The 19,310-nt window shown below is 37.4% G+C and overlaps 1 protein-coding gene across 5 annotated transcripts in view; it reads right to left on the minus strand.

The window, feature by feature from the left end:
• The window catches only part of PIK3CB (phosphatidylinositol-4,5-bisphosphate 3-kinase catalytic subunit beta), a 189,783-nt gene that overhangs the window by 101,551 nt on the left and 68,922 nt on the right, over nt 1–19,310 (minus strand). For all 5 annotated transcript variants that reach the window (XM_060011329.1, XM_060011330.1, XM_060011331.1 and 2 more), the window contains one exon: nt 2,251–2,437. In XM_060011329.1, coding sequence (XP_059867312.1) covers nt 2,251–2,403 — 153 coding nt within the window. In that variant the 5' untranslated portion in view covers nt 2,404–2,437. The remainder of the gene's footprint in view (nt 1–2,250; nt 2,438–19,310) is intronic.

The raw sequence follows: 19,310 nt of genomic DNA on the forward strand, positions 1-19,310 counted from the left end.
TTAAAAAAATAGGCAAATTGGACTTCATCAAAATTAGAAACTTTTCTGTATCAAAGCACACTATTATGAGAGTGAAAAGGCAGCTCACAGAATAGGAGAAATTATTTTCAAATTATATGTTTGATAAGAGATTACCATCCAGAATACATTAAAGAACTCCCATGACTCAACAACAAAAAACAATTGAATTAAAAAATAGGCAACGGTCTTGAACAGACAATTCTACAAATGGTCCATAAGAACATGAAGAGATGCCTGAAATCATTAGCCATTAGGGAAATGCAAATAAAAACTAAAATGAGAGGGCTTCCCTGGTGGCACAGTGGTTGAGAGTCCGCCTGCCGATGCAGGGGACACGGGTTCGTGCCCCGGTCCGGGAAGATCCCACATGCCGCAGAGCGGCTGGGCCCGTGAGCCATGGCTGCTGAGCCTGCGCGTCCGGAGCCTGTGCTCCGCAACGGGAGAGGCCACAACAGTGAGAGGCCCACGTACCGCAAAAAAAAAAAAAAAAAAAAAAACTAAAATGAGGTACCACTTCACAGCCATAAGAATGGTTATTACTTTAAAAAAAAAACAAAAAAGGAAAACAAGTGTTGGCTAGCATTTTGAGAAACTGGAATCCTTTTGCATTGCTGGTGGGAAAGTAAAATGGTACAGTCATTGTAAAAAAAAAAAGTTTAGCAGTTTCTTAAAAAGTTAAAACAGAATTACCACATGATCCAACATATGGAGAGCAGGGATTCATACAGATACTTGTGCACCAATGTTCAGAGCAGCATTATTCACAAAAGACAAAAGATGGTTATAACCAAAATGTCCATCAAAAGATGAATGAATAAACAAAATGTGGTATATCCATACAATGAAATAATATTCAGTCTTAAAAAGGAATGAAATTTAGATACCTGTAACAACATGAATGAACTTTTAAAATACTATGCTAATTGAGAAAACCAGACACAAAAGGTCGACTACTGTGTGATTCCACTTACATGAGGTAGCTCGAATATACAAATTCATATAGACAGAAACTAGAATAGAGATTACCAGGGACTAGAAGAGGGGAAGTTTATTATTTACTAAGTACAGAGTCTGTGTTTAGGATGATGAAAAGTGCTGGAAATGGATAGTGGTGATGGATTGGGCAACACTGTGAATATACTTAATACCAAGAAACTGTGTGCCTAAAAATGACTCCTACGGTAAGTTTTATGTTATACGTATTTTACAACAATAAGTTTTTTTTAAAGGAGCATGGTTTCAATGGTTAATTCAGCTTCAGCTATAGCCACAGGCATCCATACCTGTCACTTGTGACTATAAAAATAAGTGTACTATCTGCCCCTGTAGGGTGCCCAAAACAATTAAAAAGTGATCCCTTTTCACTTAAGGGATTATGCAGTTCTAGAATTCTTATGTCTCCCTGATGAAGAAGCTTGGAAAAGAGTTATAAGGCTGTCCAAAGTCAAGCATTTTAAAAAGGTTTGTCATAAATACTTTTTCTTAAATATGTCATAAACCCCAATTTCCATATTGGGTTTAGCTATTTGAAAAACATTAAAGAGAAAGTTTAGGAAAATAATTTTACTTACAAGTCATAATCTTCACAAATCAATAGTACTCATCAATTCGCTTGAAAAAAATCATCCAACAAAACATGCAAGCCTTGTTATGTGAAAGAATTTGCTTTCAAATGAGGACACAGCATTGATTACTGGGGGAAAAAAGTCTACTGAACAGCAGAAAACCTTTTTTTCCCCCAGAGTGACCATGAAAAATAGTGGGGATGGGGACAGAAAATGGGGATTAGAAAGGGAAGGAAAAGGAGAGAAGAGACAACCAACGAAAAATCACTTGAGGAAAAATAAACGTGATAAGCTCAAAGACAATTCATACAAAGATCTTACCTCAAAATAAAACTTTCTAGAACAATGTCAAATTCCTTTTGATAACCTGAACAAGCCTTTCAAACTAGCTAACATAAGCTAATTTGTCTTCATTCAGGTATCACACGTGGATTTTTTTAAAAATTAAAAGTGAGTGGGAGTGAGAATGAGAATGTTTTATATAGCCAATAAACAAGATCCAAGACACAGTATGGATCAAAATCTTTAAAATATAATGACTTATAAACTTCTCTCAAATTTACCATATGATTTACATTAATAACATTCTAAAATGGAGGAACATTTTCCCCTAAGTGATATAGTAAGTAAGCTATGTTTATAGAAATTCAGCCTGATAACATACCTGTTTAATATAGGAAATGGTAGCTTCCCGAGGTACCTCCAACTGGATATAAATCCCAGTGGGCAAAAGGAAATCCACGGGTATGGAGCCATCAGATGCTATCTGTGAATCCACTGCCCAGATGTCAAGGATGTCTGCCATAGCAGGAGGCATTATGAAGCGGAAGCACACTCATAACCATGGGGCTCTAGAAATCAGTAAGTAAAACTTAGTGAATTAATTAGCCAAATTTTATACTAAAACGTGATAAAGCTCACCAATCCATAATTAGTCCTTGGATTTCAATATAGCCAACAATGTAACAGGAGGTCAATTAAGTTAAGCAAGAGTAAGCCACCATAACTTAAAAATACTTTTGGTTATCACTACATAAATTATGTATATATACCATACTGATTCAAATTCAACATAATAAGTATATGACTTATTATGTGAAAGATGAAAGGTTTAAGGAGTACAGGCTCCTGAGAAATCCAGTTAACAACCACTCAACAGGGGATTCTCTCCAGACTTTACTTAGAGGATTGATATCCGCTTCTTCAACCAAATTTTTCTTGGCAAACTCCATGAAAAATGGCAATCAAGAGGGCCTTCCTTCAAAAATAATTTTCTATCAAGCTCACGAGAGAAACAAAATGTCATGAACTTAGTCCCATGACCCACCACCAAAGTATTAAAAAGACCAAATCCCCCAAACCAGCTGGCAAGGCGCTTTATGCTATGACTCTGGCCTGTTTTCCTTTGCTTCTCTGACTACTCCACAATCCAGGCTCTTGTGCCACAAGTGCTTTTTGCCTCCTGCTGCTAGACCTATGTTCACAGATATGTTGACATTGCCCGTACCAAACCACTATTCCAACAAACGCACCCTTCAACTGGACCATTTAAGTCTCACCTATTCCTTAAGGGCTTCCTTCAAGAAAGCACAACAATAATCCTGGGAAGAACATGGCACTGAAGTTAAAAAAAACAAAACAAGGTTCAAATCCCATTTATTCAAAACATTCAAGTATCGTGTCAAAAGAGACAGACACCAACCGGAAGCATTTTGGGGCATCAAAAACAATAACGACATCCATGGATTGAAACACATGAAATATATACAAATGTGAGACAATGAAGATAGAGAAAAACCCTTTATTGGTCAACTTTGGAGACTGATTTGAAACAACCTGGGAAATTTAAATATGGATTAAATATCAGATAATTGTAAGGAAACTGTTCATTTTGTGAGGTATAATAATGGAATGTTATGTTTCTAAAAACCAGTCTTTATCAGTCAGAGACACATAATGAAGTATATATAGGGATAAAATGACACTATGCTTGGCATTTGCTTTAAATTATTCCATTTTTGAAAACGTGAATGGGCAGCTGATTTCAACAAAGATGTAAAGGTAATTCGATGAGAAAAAAGAAAGTTTTTTCAACAAATGGTGCTGGAATTACTAGACATCCATATGCTAAGAAAATGAAGCTCAATACATATCTCACATCAAAAATTATAAACTCAAAATGGATTGTAGGCCTAAATGTAAACGCTAAAACTGTAAATCCTCTACAAGAAAACATAGGAGAAAAGCTTGTGATCTTGCATTAGGCAAAGAATTCTTAGATACGACACCATAAGCACAATTCATAAAATAAAAAATTGATAAAATGAACATCACCAAAACTAAGAACTTCTGCTCTTAAGGAAGGCACTGTCCATAATATAAAAAGACAAGCCACAGACAGGAGAAAATGCTTACAAATCATATAAAGAACTTGTATCCAGCATACATAAAGAACTCTCAACATACAATAATAAGAAAACAGCTCAGGGCTTCCCTGGTGGCGCAGTGGTTAAGAGTTGGCCTGCCAATGCAGGGGACATGGGTTCAAGCCCTGGTCCAGGAAGATTCCACATGCCGTGGAGCAACTAAGCCCATGTGCCACAACTACTGAGCCTGCGTGCCGCAACTACTAAAGCCCATGTGCCTAGAGCCCATGCTCCACAACAAGAGAAGCCACCGCAATGAGAAGCCGGCGCACTGCAACTAGAGAAAAGCCCACGCGCAGCAATGAAGATGCAACACAGCCGAAAATAAATAAATAAAAATTAAAAAAAAAAAGAAAATCCTGAATTCCTAAATTTGTTTATAAAAAAAGAAAAACAGCTCAGTTTTTTTAAAATGGCAAAAGATTTGAACAGAGGCTATCAAAGGAGACAGATGGATGATAAAAGGGCTCAATATCATTAGTCATATAAATTAAAACAACAGTAAGACACCACTACACACCTCTTACATGGCTAAAATTAAAAAGACCAACCATACTAAGTGTAGACAAGGAAGAAGAGGAACTGGAACTCTCATACACTGCTGATCGGAATGTTAAACACTAGAGCTGCTTTGGAAAACAGTTTGGCAGTTTCTTAACATACACCTACCATATGATCAAGTCATCCCACTTCTAAATATATACCCAAATGAAATGAAGGCATATATCCATGTAAAAACTTGTATATAACTGTTCATAGCAGCTTTATTTATACTAGCCAAAAATTGGGAAAAATTCAAATGTCCATCAACAAGTGAATGAATTTTTTAAAAAGTGGTACACTCATACAATAGAATACTACACACTCAAAAAAGCAAAAACAAACAAAAATCCACTACAGACACATTCAACAATGTGGATGAATCTCAAAATAATTACGCTGAGTGAAAGAAGCCTTACAAAAAGAGTACATACTGTATGACTCCATTTATATAAAAGTCTAGAAAAGGTAAACTCGTCTATAGTGACAGATCAGTGGTTGCCTTGTGTGGGAGAGGGCAGGGAAGAAGGAAAAGGTAAGAAGCAGGGATTACAAAGGGACACAAGGAAACTCTTGGGAGTGGTGGATATGTTTATTTACCTTGATTATGGTGATGATGGTTTCAGGGGTGTGTACATATGTCAAAATATATCAAATTATACACTTTAAATATGTGCAGTTTACTTTAAGTCAATCATCCCTCAATAAAACTGTTTTTAAAAGTGACAGAAATAGATGAAATGAGAGGCAAAATGTTGGTATTCACTGAATCTGGGTGATGAGGAGTACACTGTATTACTCCTCTGCTTTTGTATATGTTTGCTATTTTCGTAAAAAAGATTTTGTTAAATCCCATCTAAGGACGTCCCTGGTGGCGCAGCAGTTAATATGCCTGCCAATGCAGGGGACACAGGTTTGAGCCCTGGTCCGGGAAGATCCCACATGCCACGGAGCAAGTAAGTCCACGCACCACAACTACTGAGCCTGTGCTCTAGAGCCTGTGAGCCACAACTACTGAGCCCACGAGCCACAACTACTGAAGTCCGTGTGCCACAACTACTGAAGCCCACGCGCCTAGAGCCCATGCTCCGCAACAAGAGAAGCCACTGCAATGAGAAGCCCGTGCACTGCAACGAAGATCCAATGCAGCCAAAAATAAATAAATAAAATAAATTAATTTAAAAAATAAAAGATTAAAAAAAAATCCCATCTATACCATTTACCAGCTATGTGAATTTTGGTAAGTCACTTAAACTTCCTGAGCCTCCATTAACTAAAAAAGGGATTCATAATAAAATGCTCCTCCTGGGAACACGGTGACAAATGAAGGAGCTAATATGTGAGAGCCTGACACATTGCAAGTTCTGCTAAATGACAGCTTTCTCCCTTTACTGAACATCCTGGCCGTTACTGATTCCTCCCTCCTAAGTCTTACCCCCCATGGCCTAGATCCACCACACTGACACTGTCATAAGGGTCCTGAATCTTTCAGATGTGCAAGCCTTGTTTCTGTAGGCAGAACAGAACAACGATTAAATATTTTGTTCTCAGAGTCTAACAGCTTAGTTGTAAAACCTGGCTCCATCACTCGCTAGCAGAGAGATCTTGGGCAAATCATATGCCTTCTTCCTACTTAAATTCCTTTATCTGTGAAATGGTGAAAACAACAGTAACTACCTCATAGCATACTTACTAACACTGAGTAAAGAATGCCTGGAATATAATAAGCTCCATGTTTGTTGCTATTTATTAATTTTTTTAATTCAAAAACTGTTAGTTCTTTTGAGCTGTGAGCCACATATATTCAACTACTTTTGTTTCCCCAAAAGTGATTAGCAGATAGTAGCCATTTGTAATTGTTTAATGAACTTAAGACCAAACAGTATTATCCCTACTCCAACAATTAAAAAAAAAGGAAAAAAAAAAAAGCTCACAGGATAATAGAATTTATAACACCTAAAGGTAAGTACTTACTATGTGTCAGCATTCTAATAAAGTCTTACATGTGTTACTATATTTTATCCTTACTACTACCCTGTAGTAATACTACTACTCCTCAAGAAGCACCTGAGACTTAGAAAATCTGAGATCTCATGGATAAAAAGCAGCAGTCCTAGGATTTGAAGTTGGGTCTAACTCTAGAGGGTGAGCCCAAAACCACACTCTACATAATGACTACTAAAGCACCATAAAAAGAGTCCGAGACATTTAACCATAATAAACCACATTACGTTGACTGTAAGCTCCTTGAGGTCTTGTGCCATGCTTCTTAAAATACTGTCTCTCACCACAGTGTACAGAGAAATCATCATACGTTTATACGTAGAAATTCTAAACTGATAAACTTTCACAGACAAGAACAAAATTACACAAAGTTACTACAGATGTCATTAACTGTCGCTGATCCTAGAAACGCTTTAGGCAAATCACTGCAGAACAGCCTTTAGAGACTGTCTTCAGTGGAGGAGCTTCTCAACTTTCCAAGTATTAGGCATTCAAGAAATATTTGAGGAACGAAAACATGCTACATCTAATTTTAAAGACCATGCTTTGCTTACCTTAAAATACCACCATGCAAAGACAAACAGGGAAAAGCCATCTCCTGAACACCAAGTACTACATATGAGTTAGGAGTTGTCAACAAAAGCTGACAGGACAAACTAAAGTTAGCATTTAAAACTGAGATGAGTTTATGAAACATCAGCCAACTGTCACAGAATTACAATCAAGATAAACCTGTATACTCCCCTGGTTTCTTCAGCATAGATTTTTGGCAAGATTCTCACAACTGAAGCCAAATCACCTGATGAATATCCATAGTAATACAGGAGCACGAAACTATAAAAACAAAAACTCTGAGACCTCACCCTTACCAGACAACTGGAAATGATGAGACTTCCTGAGACTCTGGAGCCCAGAGCAACAACCTTTTCAAGGAGACATACTGTACCTCACTACCCAACAGCATCAACTCCCCAGATTCAAATTCTAAACTTCTTGGGTATTAGAGGCAAAACCACTATGGCAGATTTAAGAATTTCTTGATGAAGTAGTCATACCTAAAATGAATTACAAGAATGAATTAATGGGCCCCTACCTTTCTTACTTTCTAGATATGTCATTCAACACTCCCACACATACTATCCTTAATCCAGCCTTGCTGAACTGCTGATACTTGCCAGCATTTCCCATACTCTCTCCTGCCTCCTACCTTTAACCTGTCATCCCTCTCCCTAGGTGGTCCTCAGCTACATATGTCCTGACCAACTCTTAGTCTTCTAGACTCTTGGAATCCACCCCCAATACTCTTCTGTGCACTCAAGCACCAGGGCATATCTATGTCAAAGCAGGAGCACACTATATTGAAGCTTGTTGCTTAGTGAGAGCTTCCCAACCTCCTACTATTTCTGGCTCAATACATATTTACTTCTGTCTGAATGAATGAATTCGAATTCTATGCAAATCACTAGAACAATTACATTGGATCATTAAAAAAGTGATTTTTTGGGTTTCCCTGGTGGCACAGTGGTTGAGAGTCTGCCTGCCGATGAAGGGGACGCAGGTTCGTGCCCCAGTCCAGGAAGATCCCACATGCCGCGGAGCAGCTGGGCCCACGAGCCATGGCCACTGAGCCTGTGTGTCCGGAGCCAGTGGTCCGCAACGGGAGACGCCACAACAGTGAGAAGTCCGCGTACCGCAAAAAAAAAAAAAAAAGTGATTTTTGTTGTTGTTGTTGTTGTTCCTTTGGCCACACTGCGCAGCATGAGGGCTCTTAGTTCCTGACCAGGAATCGAACCCATGTCCCCTGCTGTGGAAGCACAGAGCGTTAACCACTGGACCGCCAGGGAAGTCCCCCTTAAAAATGTGATTTAGGTACTTTCCAAGTGGTCCAGTGGTTAAGAATCCACCTTCCAATGCAGGGGATGTGGGTTCAATCCCTGGTCAGGGAACTAAGATCCCACGTGCCACAACTACAGAGCCCACGCGCTCTGGAGCCCACGTGCCACAACTACAGAGCCCACGTGCTCTGGAGCCCATGTGCCACAACTAGAGAGACACCTGCAGGCTGCAACAAAGACCCGACGCAGCTAAAAATAAATAAATAAATAGCATTAGGAACTGGCAAAGTAAATTGCAAGGGTCAAGTATTTCTCTCCTGCCATCTCAAAATGCATCGTAAAGTTTAATCCTTTAGCTTTACAGTTAACCATGCTCTTTGCTTACTAAAGCAACATCACACCAATCTCCAAAATCAATCCCCCTATCTTTAATTTTTTTTAAGTTATTTTATTGAAGTATAGTTGATTTACAATGTTGTGTAAACTACTACTATACAGCAAAGTGATTCAGTTACACATACAAGTACATTCTTTTTCATACTCTTTTCCTTTATGGTTTATCATAGGATATTGAATATAGTTCCCTGTGCTGTATAGTAGGACCTTGCTGTTTATCCCTCTATCTTCTATTTCAAGGACAAAATTCTCATGTTGAAATTATCAACTTTTTGACATAAAATCATCAGAAAGATTCTAATGATTCATCAAAATACTGATGATGCTTGAAAAGCTATACTGTGTTTAAATGAGACCTAGAAATGTTTTTCTTAAAAAGGAGTGAATTATTAAAGGGAATACAGTAGGCCCTCTGTATCCATGGCTTTCACATCCACAGATTCAACCAACCACGTATCAAAATTTCACAGACACAGTATGACTGTATTTATTCATTTATACTACACCATTTTATATGAGGGACTTGAGCATCAGCAGATTTTGGTATCTGTGAGGGCTCCTGGAACCAAACCTCTGTAGATACCGAAAAGTGAACTGTAATGAAAGGTTATGTCTAGGTACATAAATTTCTACCTTGATATTACCATATTAATAAGTTACTAATAACTGAGTTAGAATGGTTGTCAGACTTTATAAACACTACAGGTAGACATATACCATGTAATTACAGCTTAACATATAGGCTGTACTTGTGTGTCACTTTAATAAAAGCACTTTTATTAGACCACTTCTCAAGGTTTTCAAAGTACTTTAAGTTAAATACTACCTAAGAGACTGGTTGTCAATCTTCATATTCAATATTCTTTCTAAATAAGTATTTTACAAATACTTTAAAAATCTGAAATGAAATTATTCATATAATTTACATACATATATAGCCAATTTCAAAATATACTCATATAATGTCCTAATTATAATATAAAGGGAAAATAAAAGAAAATAAGGCTGTATATTTCAGTATGTGAATACTTGGACATAACCATATCCCTACACAATGAAGTAGTCAGAGGTTTGAATCTATACATAGAATCACCATGGATGTGACAACTACAAATGCAGACTGATCAAATGCCATAAAAGCCACTGGTGCCATTGATTTTACAAATCTTTATCTTCCAAGTTTATATCTTCCAAAATTAATGTATTAAAATCATGTAGGACTTCCCTGGTGGCACAGTGGCTGGGAGTCCGCCTGCTGATGCAGGGGACACGGGTTCGTGCCCCGGTCCGGGAAGATCCCACATGCCGCGGAGTAGCTGGGCCCGTGAGCCACGGCCGCTGAGCCTGCGTGTCCGGAGCCTGTGCTCCGCCACAGGAAAGGCCACAACGGTGAGAGGCCCGCGTACCGCAAAAAAAAAAAAAAAAAATCATGTAAAAAATGCTGTGTATTATATTTTTATGTAAATAAATAAAGTTCAGATCTAGGCTCAGATAATAGTAAGACTTTTAACCATTACATAATAGTAGCACCTCCCCCAGTCACTGTATCAGCAACAGGTACAACAATATCACCCCCTACAAATTTCAAAAGCATCTTATAGGGGGGGATTTCACACTGTCCAGTTTCAGAACCCCTGCTCTATGACAATTCCTACTATTTCTCAAAGGATTAATGGGGTCTCCACAATTCAACTAGACCTAACTGTAGTCTGTATTTAAAACAATAATGAACATAATTTCCCATACATTTCTACTTGACAATCAATAGTGTTTCCTGTATTTGGCTATGTTATCTTTGGCTAATTCTTGAAGGGTAAAAGAAGCTCTAAGTCAAGAAAACTTTAGCCCCCTAACCAATCAGAGGAATGTAAGGCCAGTATAATTGGCTCTTAGTTTTCAAGACCCTTACTAAACATACTGATGGGGTAGTCTAACTAAAACTACAGGGGAGTGTATGGCTGATTCATTTTGTTATGAAGTGGAGGCTAACACAACAGTGTAAAGCAACCATACTCCAATAAAAAATTAAAAAAATTAAAAAAAGAACATAAGCCATCTATTACCTGGCAGAAAAGTTAAAGAAGGATCTTTTTTCTCCTGTATTTCCCAGCTTAGAGTATGCATAAAGGAACTGATGGCTACAATTCACTTTTATTTCTGTCTGATACAGGAGAATAATGGTTCTCTTCTCAATTCCTCCTAGTTCCTTTCTAATCAGTAAAGAAAGAGAGGTGCACCAGTTCTAACATTTTAGAAAGAAAAAATGGCCCCCCAAGTTAAGAGATGCCTCATTCCTCTATGTCTTGATGATTTACAGTTTTTAAAAAATAATTCATAGAATTATTTTTAGAGCAGTTTTAGTTTCTGGAAAAACTGAGCAGAAAGTCTCCCCCACAGCTTCCCCTATTATTACCTCATATTAGTGCAACACATTTGATACAACTGATGAACCAATGTACTATTATTAAATGAAGTCCATAGTTTTAAAAAAAACAAAACAAAACAGGGCTTCCCTAGTGGCACAGTGGTTAAGAATCCGCCTGCCAATGCAGGGGACATGGGTTCGAGCCCTGCTCTGGGAAGATTCCACATGCTGCGGAGCAACTAAGGCCGTGCGCCACAACTACTGAAGTCTGCGTGCCTAGGGCACATGCTCCGCAACAAGAGAAGACACTGCAATGAGGAGCCTGCACACCGCAACGAAGAGTAGCCCCCACTCGCCGCAACTAGAGAAAGCCCGCGCGCAGCAACGAAGCCCCAACTCAGGCAAAAATTACTTAATTTTAAAATTCCTTTAAAAAATAAAACAAAACAAAAAACTACAGGGTAACTTGTAGCACTTAAGAGCTTCTTGCATAACACTTTTTAAAAAAAAATTTTATTGGAGTATAGTTGCTTTACAATGTTGTGTTAGTTTCTACTGTACAGCAAAGTGAATCAGCTATATGTATACATATACATTTTTTTCTTTTTTTAACCTTTAATTTTATTTTTTTAAATTGATGTATAGTTTATTTACAATATAATGTTTCAGGTGTGCAACATAGTGATTCAATGTTTTTATATATTATACTCAATTACACTCCATTTGAAGTTATTACAAAATAATGGCTATATTTCTCTGTACTGTACAATATTTTTTTAATAGATCTTTATTGGAGTATAATTGCCTCACAATACTGTTAGTTTCTGTTGTACACCAAAATGAATCAGCCATATGTATACGTATGTTCCCATATCCCCTCCCTCTTGAGCCTCCCTCCTGAGCCTCGCTCCCATCCTCCCTATCCCACCCCTGTACACATAACTTTTAAGGTAAGTATTGAGAGAGGGGGTATACTTACAAAATGTGCTGTGCTGTAATTAAAAATAGTATGCCCTTTATCTGATCTAAAACTGACACTGTTGCTAAACAAATAAGGTAACAAACCACGTGGTAACAGATAAATCTTTTATAAAGATATTCTGAAGAAAATGAAATTACTGCTACATAATTGAAAATAAATATATTCTAGTTCTGGTTCCTATTTCCCTTAGTCACCCTTATTTTATAGGAGCATCACACACAAGAGTCCAGCCTGAGAAGTAACTCAGAGTTTCAGGTTGGAAGGTACCTTAGGAGTGACAGACCCTTCCTATTTTAAAGATAAGGAAACTAAGGCCCAGATGAATCAAGTAAATTAGCCAGGTAACACAAAGAGCCAGGACAGAAGTAAGATTTATTTCCAAGCAATTAACATACTCTATAATTATTTTTTCTTTACCTTTTTTTTTTTTCCTTCTTTTAAAGGAAATGTTCTTCACAGGGTTGCCTTAGCACAACAATCCTTCACAGGGTGACTCTAGCACAGGGTTAACCTAGTACAGCAAGCACAAGACTACAAGAGGGTACCTCAGTCTGGTATCACTCTTTTGTTTGAGCATTAAGCAAATGATCAAAGGCTGAGGACAAGCATGAAACTACTTATGAAAACAACTTTTCAAGGAAGCTATCAGAGGGCACAGGAACTTCAGTAGTGACAATTAGCTCAACTAAACACTTAGACTGTAATTACAAACCCATATCCTGTCAATTGTTCACTAGCAGAAAGAGAGGAAAGGGTTTAGATATTCTCAACTTCCCTAGCAATGTGCCAGCAGAACTACAGGATTTTACTTCTTTCAATCAAGTGATAAGCAGAAACCAACATAAACCTGTTAGACAGATGAACAAGTAGTTCACACAAAAACTTCTTTGGAAAATCATGGAAGAAAAATTTAAGAGAGATTGAAAGTGAATATTTTAAAAATATTAAATGCAACAGTATTTACCTAGTATTTATTTCTTTACTATTATAAGATATAGCTAGAAGACAGGTTAATGTTCATAAAAGAACTGGAAGGGGCAGTGCACTTATCATGAACACCACATTTATTATCTCAACCCTCAGGTTTCAATAACAGACAATTTAAGTGACGGGATTTTGATTTATCTGGGTTTCTGTCCTTCCCCTCCCCCCACTTCTACTGTTCAAAGACAAGAAACCAGCCTTGTTTGCTGATTTGTTTACAATGAAGTATGCATTATACTGAACACTGAAAAACTGAATATAGAACTCCACTTGTTAAAGATGGTTATTTTATCTGAATTACTGTAATTCCATGTAAAAGGTCTCTCTAAAGTAATTCTACTAATTATTAAAGAATAACTGCTAAAACAGTACTGTATACCTTATCATTTATATTGAAATAACATTCAAATTTATCCTCTTAAAATAGAAGGTGGGGGCTTCCCTGGCAATCCAGTAGTTACAAATCCACGCTTCCACTGCAGAGGGCATAGTTTTGATCCCTGGTAGGGGAACTAAGATCCTGCATGCCGCGTGGTGCGGGGGAGGAGTGTCGTGTGGCAAAAAAGGGGGGAGGGGAGGGGGAGGGGGAGGAGAGGGGAGGAGGAGGGGGAGGAGAGGGGAGGAAGGGGTGAGGAGGGGGAGGAGGAGGGGAGGAGGAGTGGGGAGGTGAGGGAGAGGAGGAGGAGGAGGAGGAGGAGGCACTCTAAATAGCCTTTAGAAAATATTTGCAAATATGCACTGAGCCTTGAAAACTTTTTAAACTTACTAACCCAGTAATTTACCTATTTAAAAACTTGAATTCAGGAAAATTTTCATACACAAAGCAAAAACATACAAACGTGACAAACTTGCAAATAACCTAACGGTCCAAATATCAAGAAATAGTTAAACAAACAATGATATACCCATTTGATGGCATATTAAGCAGCTATTTATACTGAAGTCTGTCATACGTTACAATACTATGGACATGTTTATAGATGATATGGATAGAGTAAAATGTAAAGCAGTACAAAAAGTATAATTAGAATTCTGTTAACTGTAAAAAAGGGAAAAATCATACGTACAATCTAATGCATGGAAATTTAGGCTGGAAAACCAGAGGCTGGGAGGGGGAAAGGGAGGAAGGGGGAATTAGATGAAGTTAGTCCAAAGTATAACCTCCCAGTTATAAGATGAATAAGTACTAGAGATGTAATGTACACATGATGAAAATAACTAACACTACTATACATTATATATGAAAGTTGTTAAGAGAGTAAATACTAAGAGTTCTCATAAGGAAAAAAATGTATATTTTTTCTATTTCTTTAATATTGTGTCAATATGAGATAACAAATTTTCATTAAATCTACTGTGGTGACCATTCCACGATGTATGTAAGTCAAATCATTATGCTGTATGACTTATACAGTGCTGGATGTCAATTATATCTCAACAAAACTGAAAGAACAAAAGAAAGAAAGAAATTAAAGATGGAAGGAAATATACTAATATAGTTCAAAAGTAACTATAGGGGCTTCCCTGGTGGCGCAGTCGTTGAGGGTCCACCTGACAATGCAGGGGACATGGGTTCGTGCCCGGTCCAGGAGGATCCCACGTGCCGCGGAGCAGCTGGGCCCGTGAGCCACGGCCGCTGAGCCTGCGCGTCCGGAGCCTGTGCTCCACAACGGGAGAGGCCACAACGGTGAGAGGCCCACGTACAGCAAACAAACAAAAAAAAGTAACTATAAATAAATGTTTTTTCAATGTTTCATTAATGAGAGCATACAGATTACATACTTTTTTAAAAAGTTCTATTATTCAAGACACTTAGAATAGTCCAAAGAACTCAGGTTAGAGCTAGGCTAGCTATTCTTAATATGTCGGTGTTCATCAGTATTTCCAAAGTCAGATTTTCATTCTTAGTAGTTAACGTTAATATAAACAGAATACATTTATAAATACTTAACATGCCTCTGTAAAACAAGTATATTTCTTATAAGCCAGATTTATGTCAATCTCTATGAATGCAGAGCAATTTTTTAAAACCACAACACAATATACCAAGACAGCTTCTGTGTCTAACCTAGACACTGACAAGACTAACTCCTGTATTGCTTAAGCAATTCCTCTCTTTTAAAACTTTCCCAACAAGCAACCTATAACGCACAAACAGCTGGTAATCACAGTAAATATCCTGAAGAGGTAAGTATATATCTAAAACTGAAATAGTACAGGGAATTCCCTGTCAGTCCAGTGGTTAGGACACCAAACTTCCACTGCAGGGGGCCCGGGTTCGATCACTGGCTGGGGAACAAAGATCCCACAAGCCACATGGCATGGCAAAAATAAAAATTTTTTTTTAAATTTCAAAATCGTACAAATTTAAATGAAATATATAATATTACTAAATTCCCCTCCAAAAACCAGATTACTATCCTAAGATCTTAAAAGACATAGCTCCAAAGCATAAACTTCAAATTCAATAAAGGAATCATTTCATAAAATTATCTAGTATGTAAATGTTACATTTTCTATTTTGAATATTTAAAATAAACTCTAATCTTAAGTCACTGAACCCGTCATTCTGTCATTCTCTTTAATCTAGTATAAAGTTCATTAATATCCAGATCCACGAAGATTTATTAATGAAACACTAAGTAGTCCTTTTTGTAATATTGTTTCACCAACATATTTTTTTGTATAGCTTGGATTTCATAACCTTAGATAACTGATTTATGAATAAGAACTTTCCACCCTGCAAAGCTAAAGGATTAAATAAAACAGCACATACAGAAAAGAACTTTGCATAGCACTTCACATAAAAAAGCACTCAAGGGATTTCCCTGGTGGTCCAGTGGTCAAGACGTTGCACTTCCACTGCAGGGGACGTGGGTTTGATCTCTGCTTGGGGAACTAGAATCCCGCATGCCGTGTGGCAAAAAACAAAAACAAACAACAACAAAACACAAAATCTCAATAACTGATGACATATTAATTTACAGTGAGACCAGTTTCTTTCCAACAAAAGGAACAGCCATGCCTCCTATTCACAGCATAAATCATCAGTCTTGTTTGCTTGATGTGAAAGAAATTAAAACAGTAATTCTTAAAAGGTGGTCTCTAGTGATCTACAGGTGGTTTGCTCACATGCATTTCCCAAAATTAATAAAATTTTCTACAAAAATCCCACAACACAACTCTATGCTAGCAGAGCTGTGCTGTTCAATTTCCCTTGGGTAACAGTTAATGGGATGCTTCCAAATCTTAGCAAATATACTGTTACTTCACTTCTGCTACAGCATTTACTTTTGTTAAGTATTTATTGTTAGTATCATGTTGTATCATTCACCTTAGGATCAGTGGCTCAAAACTAATTCAAAGAGACCAAAATCAGAGAGGCAAAAGTTAAAGTTACATTCCTTGTAACAAGACAAACACAATTTCACAACTGCAAAAAAAAAAAAAAAAAAAGGTTCCAATGATAACGTTAATGATAATACTCACAGAGAAAGCAGAACAAGTTACTGCAAAATTCCTTCACCAAGAGGGGAGAGAGCAGAAGCAAGAAGAACTACAGTCCTAACAGTCTGTGGAACAAAAACCACATTCACAGAAAGATAGACAAGATGAAAAGGCAGAGGGCTATGTACCAGATAAAGGAACAAGATAAAACCCCTGAAAAACATCTAAATGAAGTGGAGATAGGAAACCTTCCAGAAAAAGAAATCAGAATAATGATAGTGAAGATGATCCAGGACCTCGGAAAAAGAATGGAGGCAAAGATCAAGAAGATGCAAGAAATGTTTAACAAAGACCTAGAAGAATTAAAGAAAAACAGAGTTGAACAATACAATAACTGAAATGAAAAATACACTAGAAGGAATCAATAGCAGAATAAGTGAGGCAGAAGAACGGATAAGTGACCTGGAAGACAGAATGGGGGAATTCACTGCCACGGAACAGAATAAAGAAAAAAGAATGAAAAGAAATGAAGACAGCCTTAGAGAACTCTGGGACAACATAAAATGCACCAATATTCACATTATACAGGTCCCAGAAGGAGAAGAGAGAGAGAAAGGATCCGAGAAAATATCTTCAAAAGAAAGCTGGAGTAGCAATACTCATATCAGATAAAACAGACTTTAAAATAAAGAACATTACAAGAGACAAAGAAGGACACTACATAAGGATCAAGGGATCAATCCAAGAAGAAGATATAACAATTATAAATATATATACACCCAACATAGGAGCACCTCAATACATAAGGCAACTGCTAACAGCTATAAAAGAGGAAATCGACAGTGACACAGTAACAGTGGGAGACGTTAACAGCTCACTTACACCAATGGACAGATCATACAAACAGAAAATTAATATGGAAACACAAGCTTTAAATGACACAACAGACCAGACAGATTTAATTGATATTATACAACATTCCATCCAAAAACAGCAGATTACACTTTCTCCTCAAGTGCACACAGAACATTATCCAGGATTAATCACATCTTGGGTCACAAATCAAGCCTCGGTAAATTTAAGAAAATTGAAATCATATCAAGCATCTTGTCTGACCACAATGCTATGAGATTAGAAATCAATTACAGGGAAAAAAACGTAAAAAACAAAGACACATGGAGGATAAACAATACGTTACTAAATAACCAAGAGATCACTGAAGAAATCAAAGAGGACATCAAAAAATATCTAGGGACAAATTACAACGAAAACACAATCCAAAACCTATGGGATGCAGCAAAAGCAGTTCTAAGAGGGAAGTTTATAGCAATACAAGCCTACCTCAAGAAATAAGAAAAATTTCAAATAAACAATCTAACCTTACACCTAAAGGAACTAGAGAAAGAAGAACAAACAAAACACAAAGTTAGCAGATGGAAAGCAATCATAAAGATCAGAGCAGAAATAACTGAAATAGAAACAAAGAAAACAATAGCAAAGATCAATAAAACTAAAAGCTGGTTCTTGGAGAAGACAAACAAAATTGATAAACATTTAGCCAGACTCATCAAGAAAAAGAAGGAGGGCCTCCCTGGTGGCGCAGTGGTTACGAATCTGCCTGCCAATGCAGGGGACATGGGTTCAAGCCATGGTCCGGAAAGATCCCACATGTTGCACAGCAGCTAAGCCGATGCGCCACAGCTACTGAACCTGCACTCTAGAGCTGGCAAGCCACAACTACTGAGCGCAAGTGCCACAACTGCTGAAGCCTACATGCCTAGAGCCGGTGCTCCACAACAAAGAGAAGCCACCACAAAGAGAAGCCCACAACGAAGAGTAGCCCTTGCTCACCACAACTAGAGAAAGCCCGTGCGCAGCAACAAAGACCCAATGCAGCCATAAAAAATAACTAAATAAATAAATAAAATTTTTAAAAAAAGAAAAAGAGGGAGAGGACTTAAATCAATAAAATGAGAAATGAAAAAGGAGAAATTACAACAGACACTGCAGAAATATAAAGCAACATAAGAGACTACTATAAGCAACCCTATACCAATAAAATGGACAGTCTGGAAGAAATGGACAAATTCTTAGAAAGGTATAACCTTCCAAGACTGAACCAGGAAGAAACAGAAAATAAGAACAGACCAATCATAAGTAATGAAATTGAAACTGTGATTAAAAATCTTCCAACAAACAAACGTCCAGGACCAGATGGCTTCACACGTGAATTCTATCAAACATTTAAAGAAGAGCTAACACCCATCCTTCTAAAACTCTTCCAAAAAATTGCAGAGGAAGGAACACTCCCAAACTCATTCTATGAGGTCACCATCACCCTCATACCAAAACCACATCGAGATACTACAAAAAAAGAAAATTACAGACCAATATCACTGATGAATATAGATGCAAATATCCTCAACAAAATGCCAGCAAACAGAATCCAACAGCATATTAAAAGGATCATACACCATGATCAAGTGGGATTTATCCCAGGGATGCAAGGATTCTTTAATATACACAAATCAATCAATGTGATACACCATATTAACAAACTGAAGAATAAAAACCATATGATCATCTCAGAAAAAGATGCAGAAAACGCTTTTGACAAAATTCAACACCCATTTATGATAAAAACTCTCCAGAGAGTGGGCATAGAGGGAAACTACCTCAACATAATAAAGGCCATATATGACAAACTCACAGCAAACTTCATTCTCAATAGTGAAAAACTGAAAG

Source organism: Delphinus delphis, chromosome 4 (assembly GCF_949987515.2).
Source record: "Delphinus delphis chromosome 4, mDelDel1.2, whole genome shotgun sequence".
NCBI lineage: Eukaryota > Metazoa > Chordata > Mammalia > Artiodactyla > Delphinidae > Delphinus > Delphinus delphis.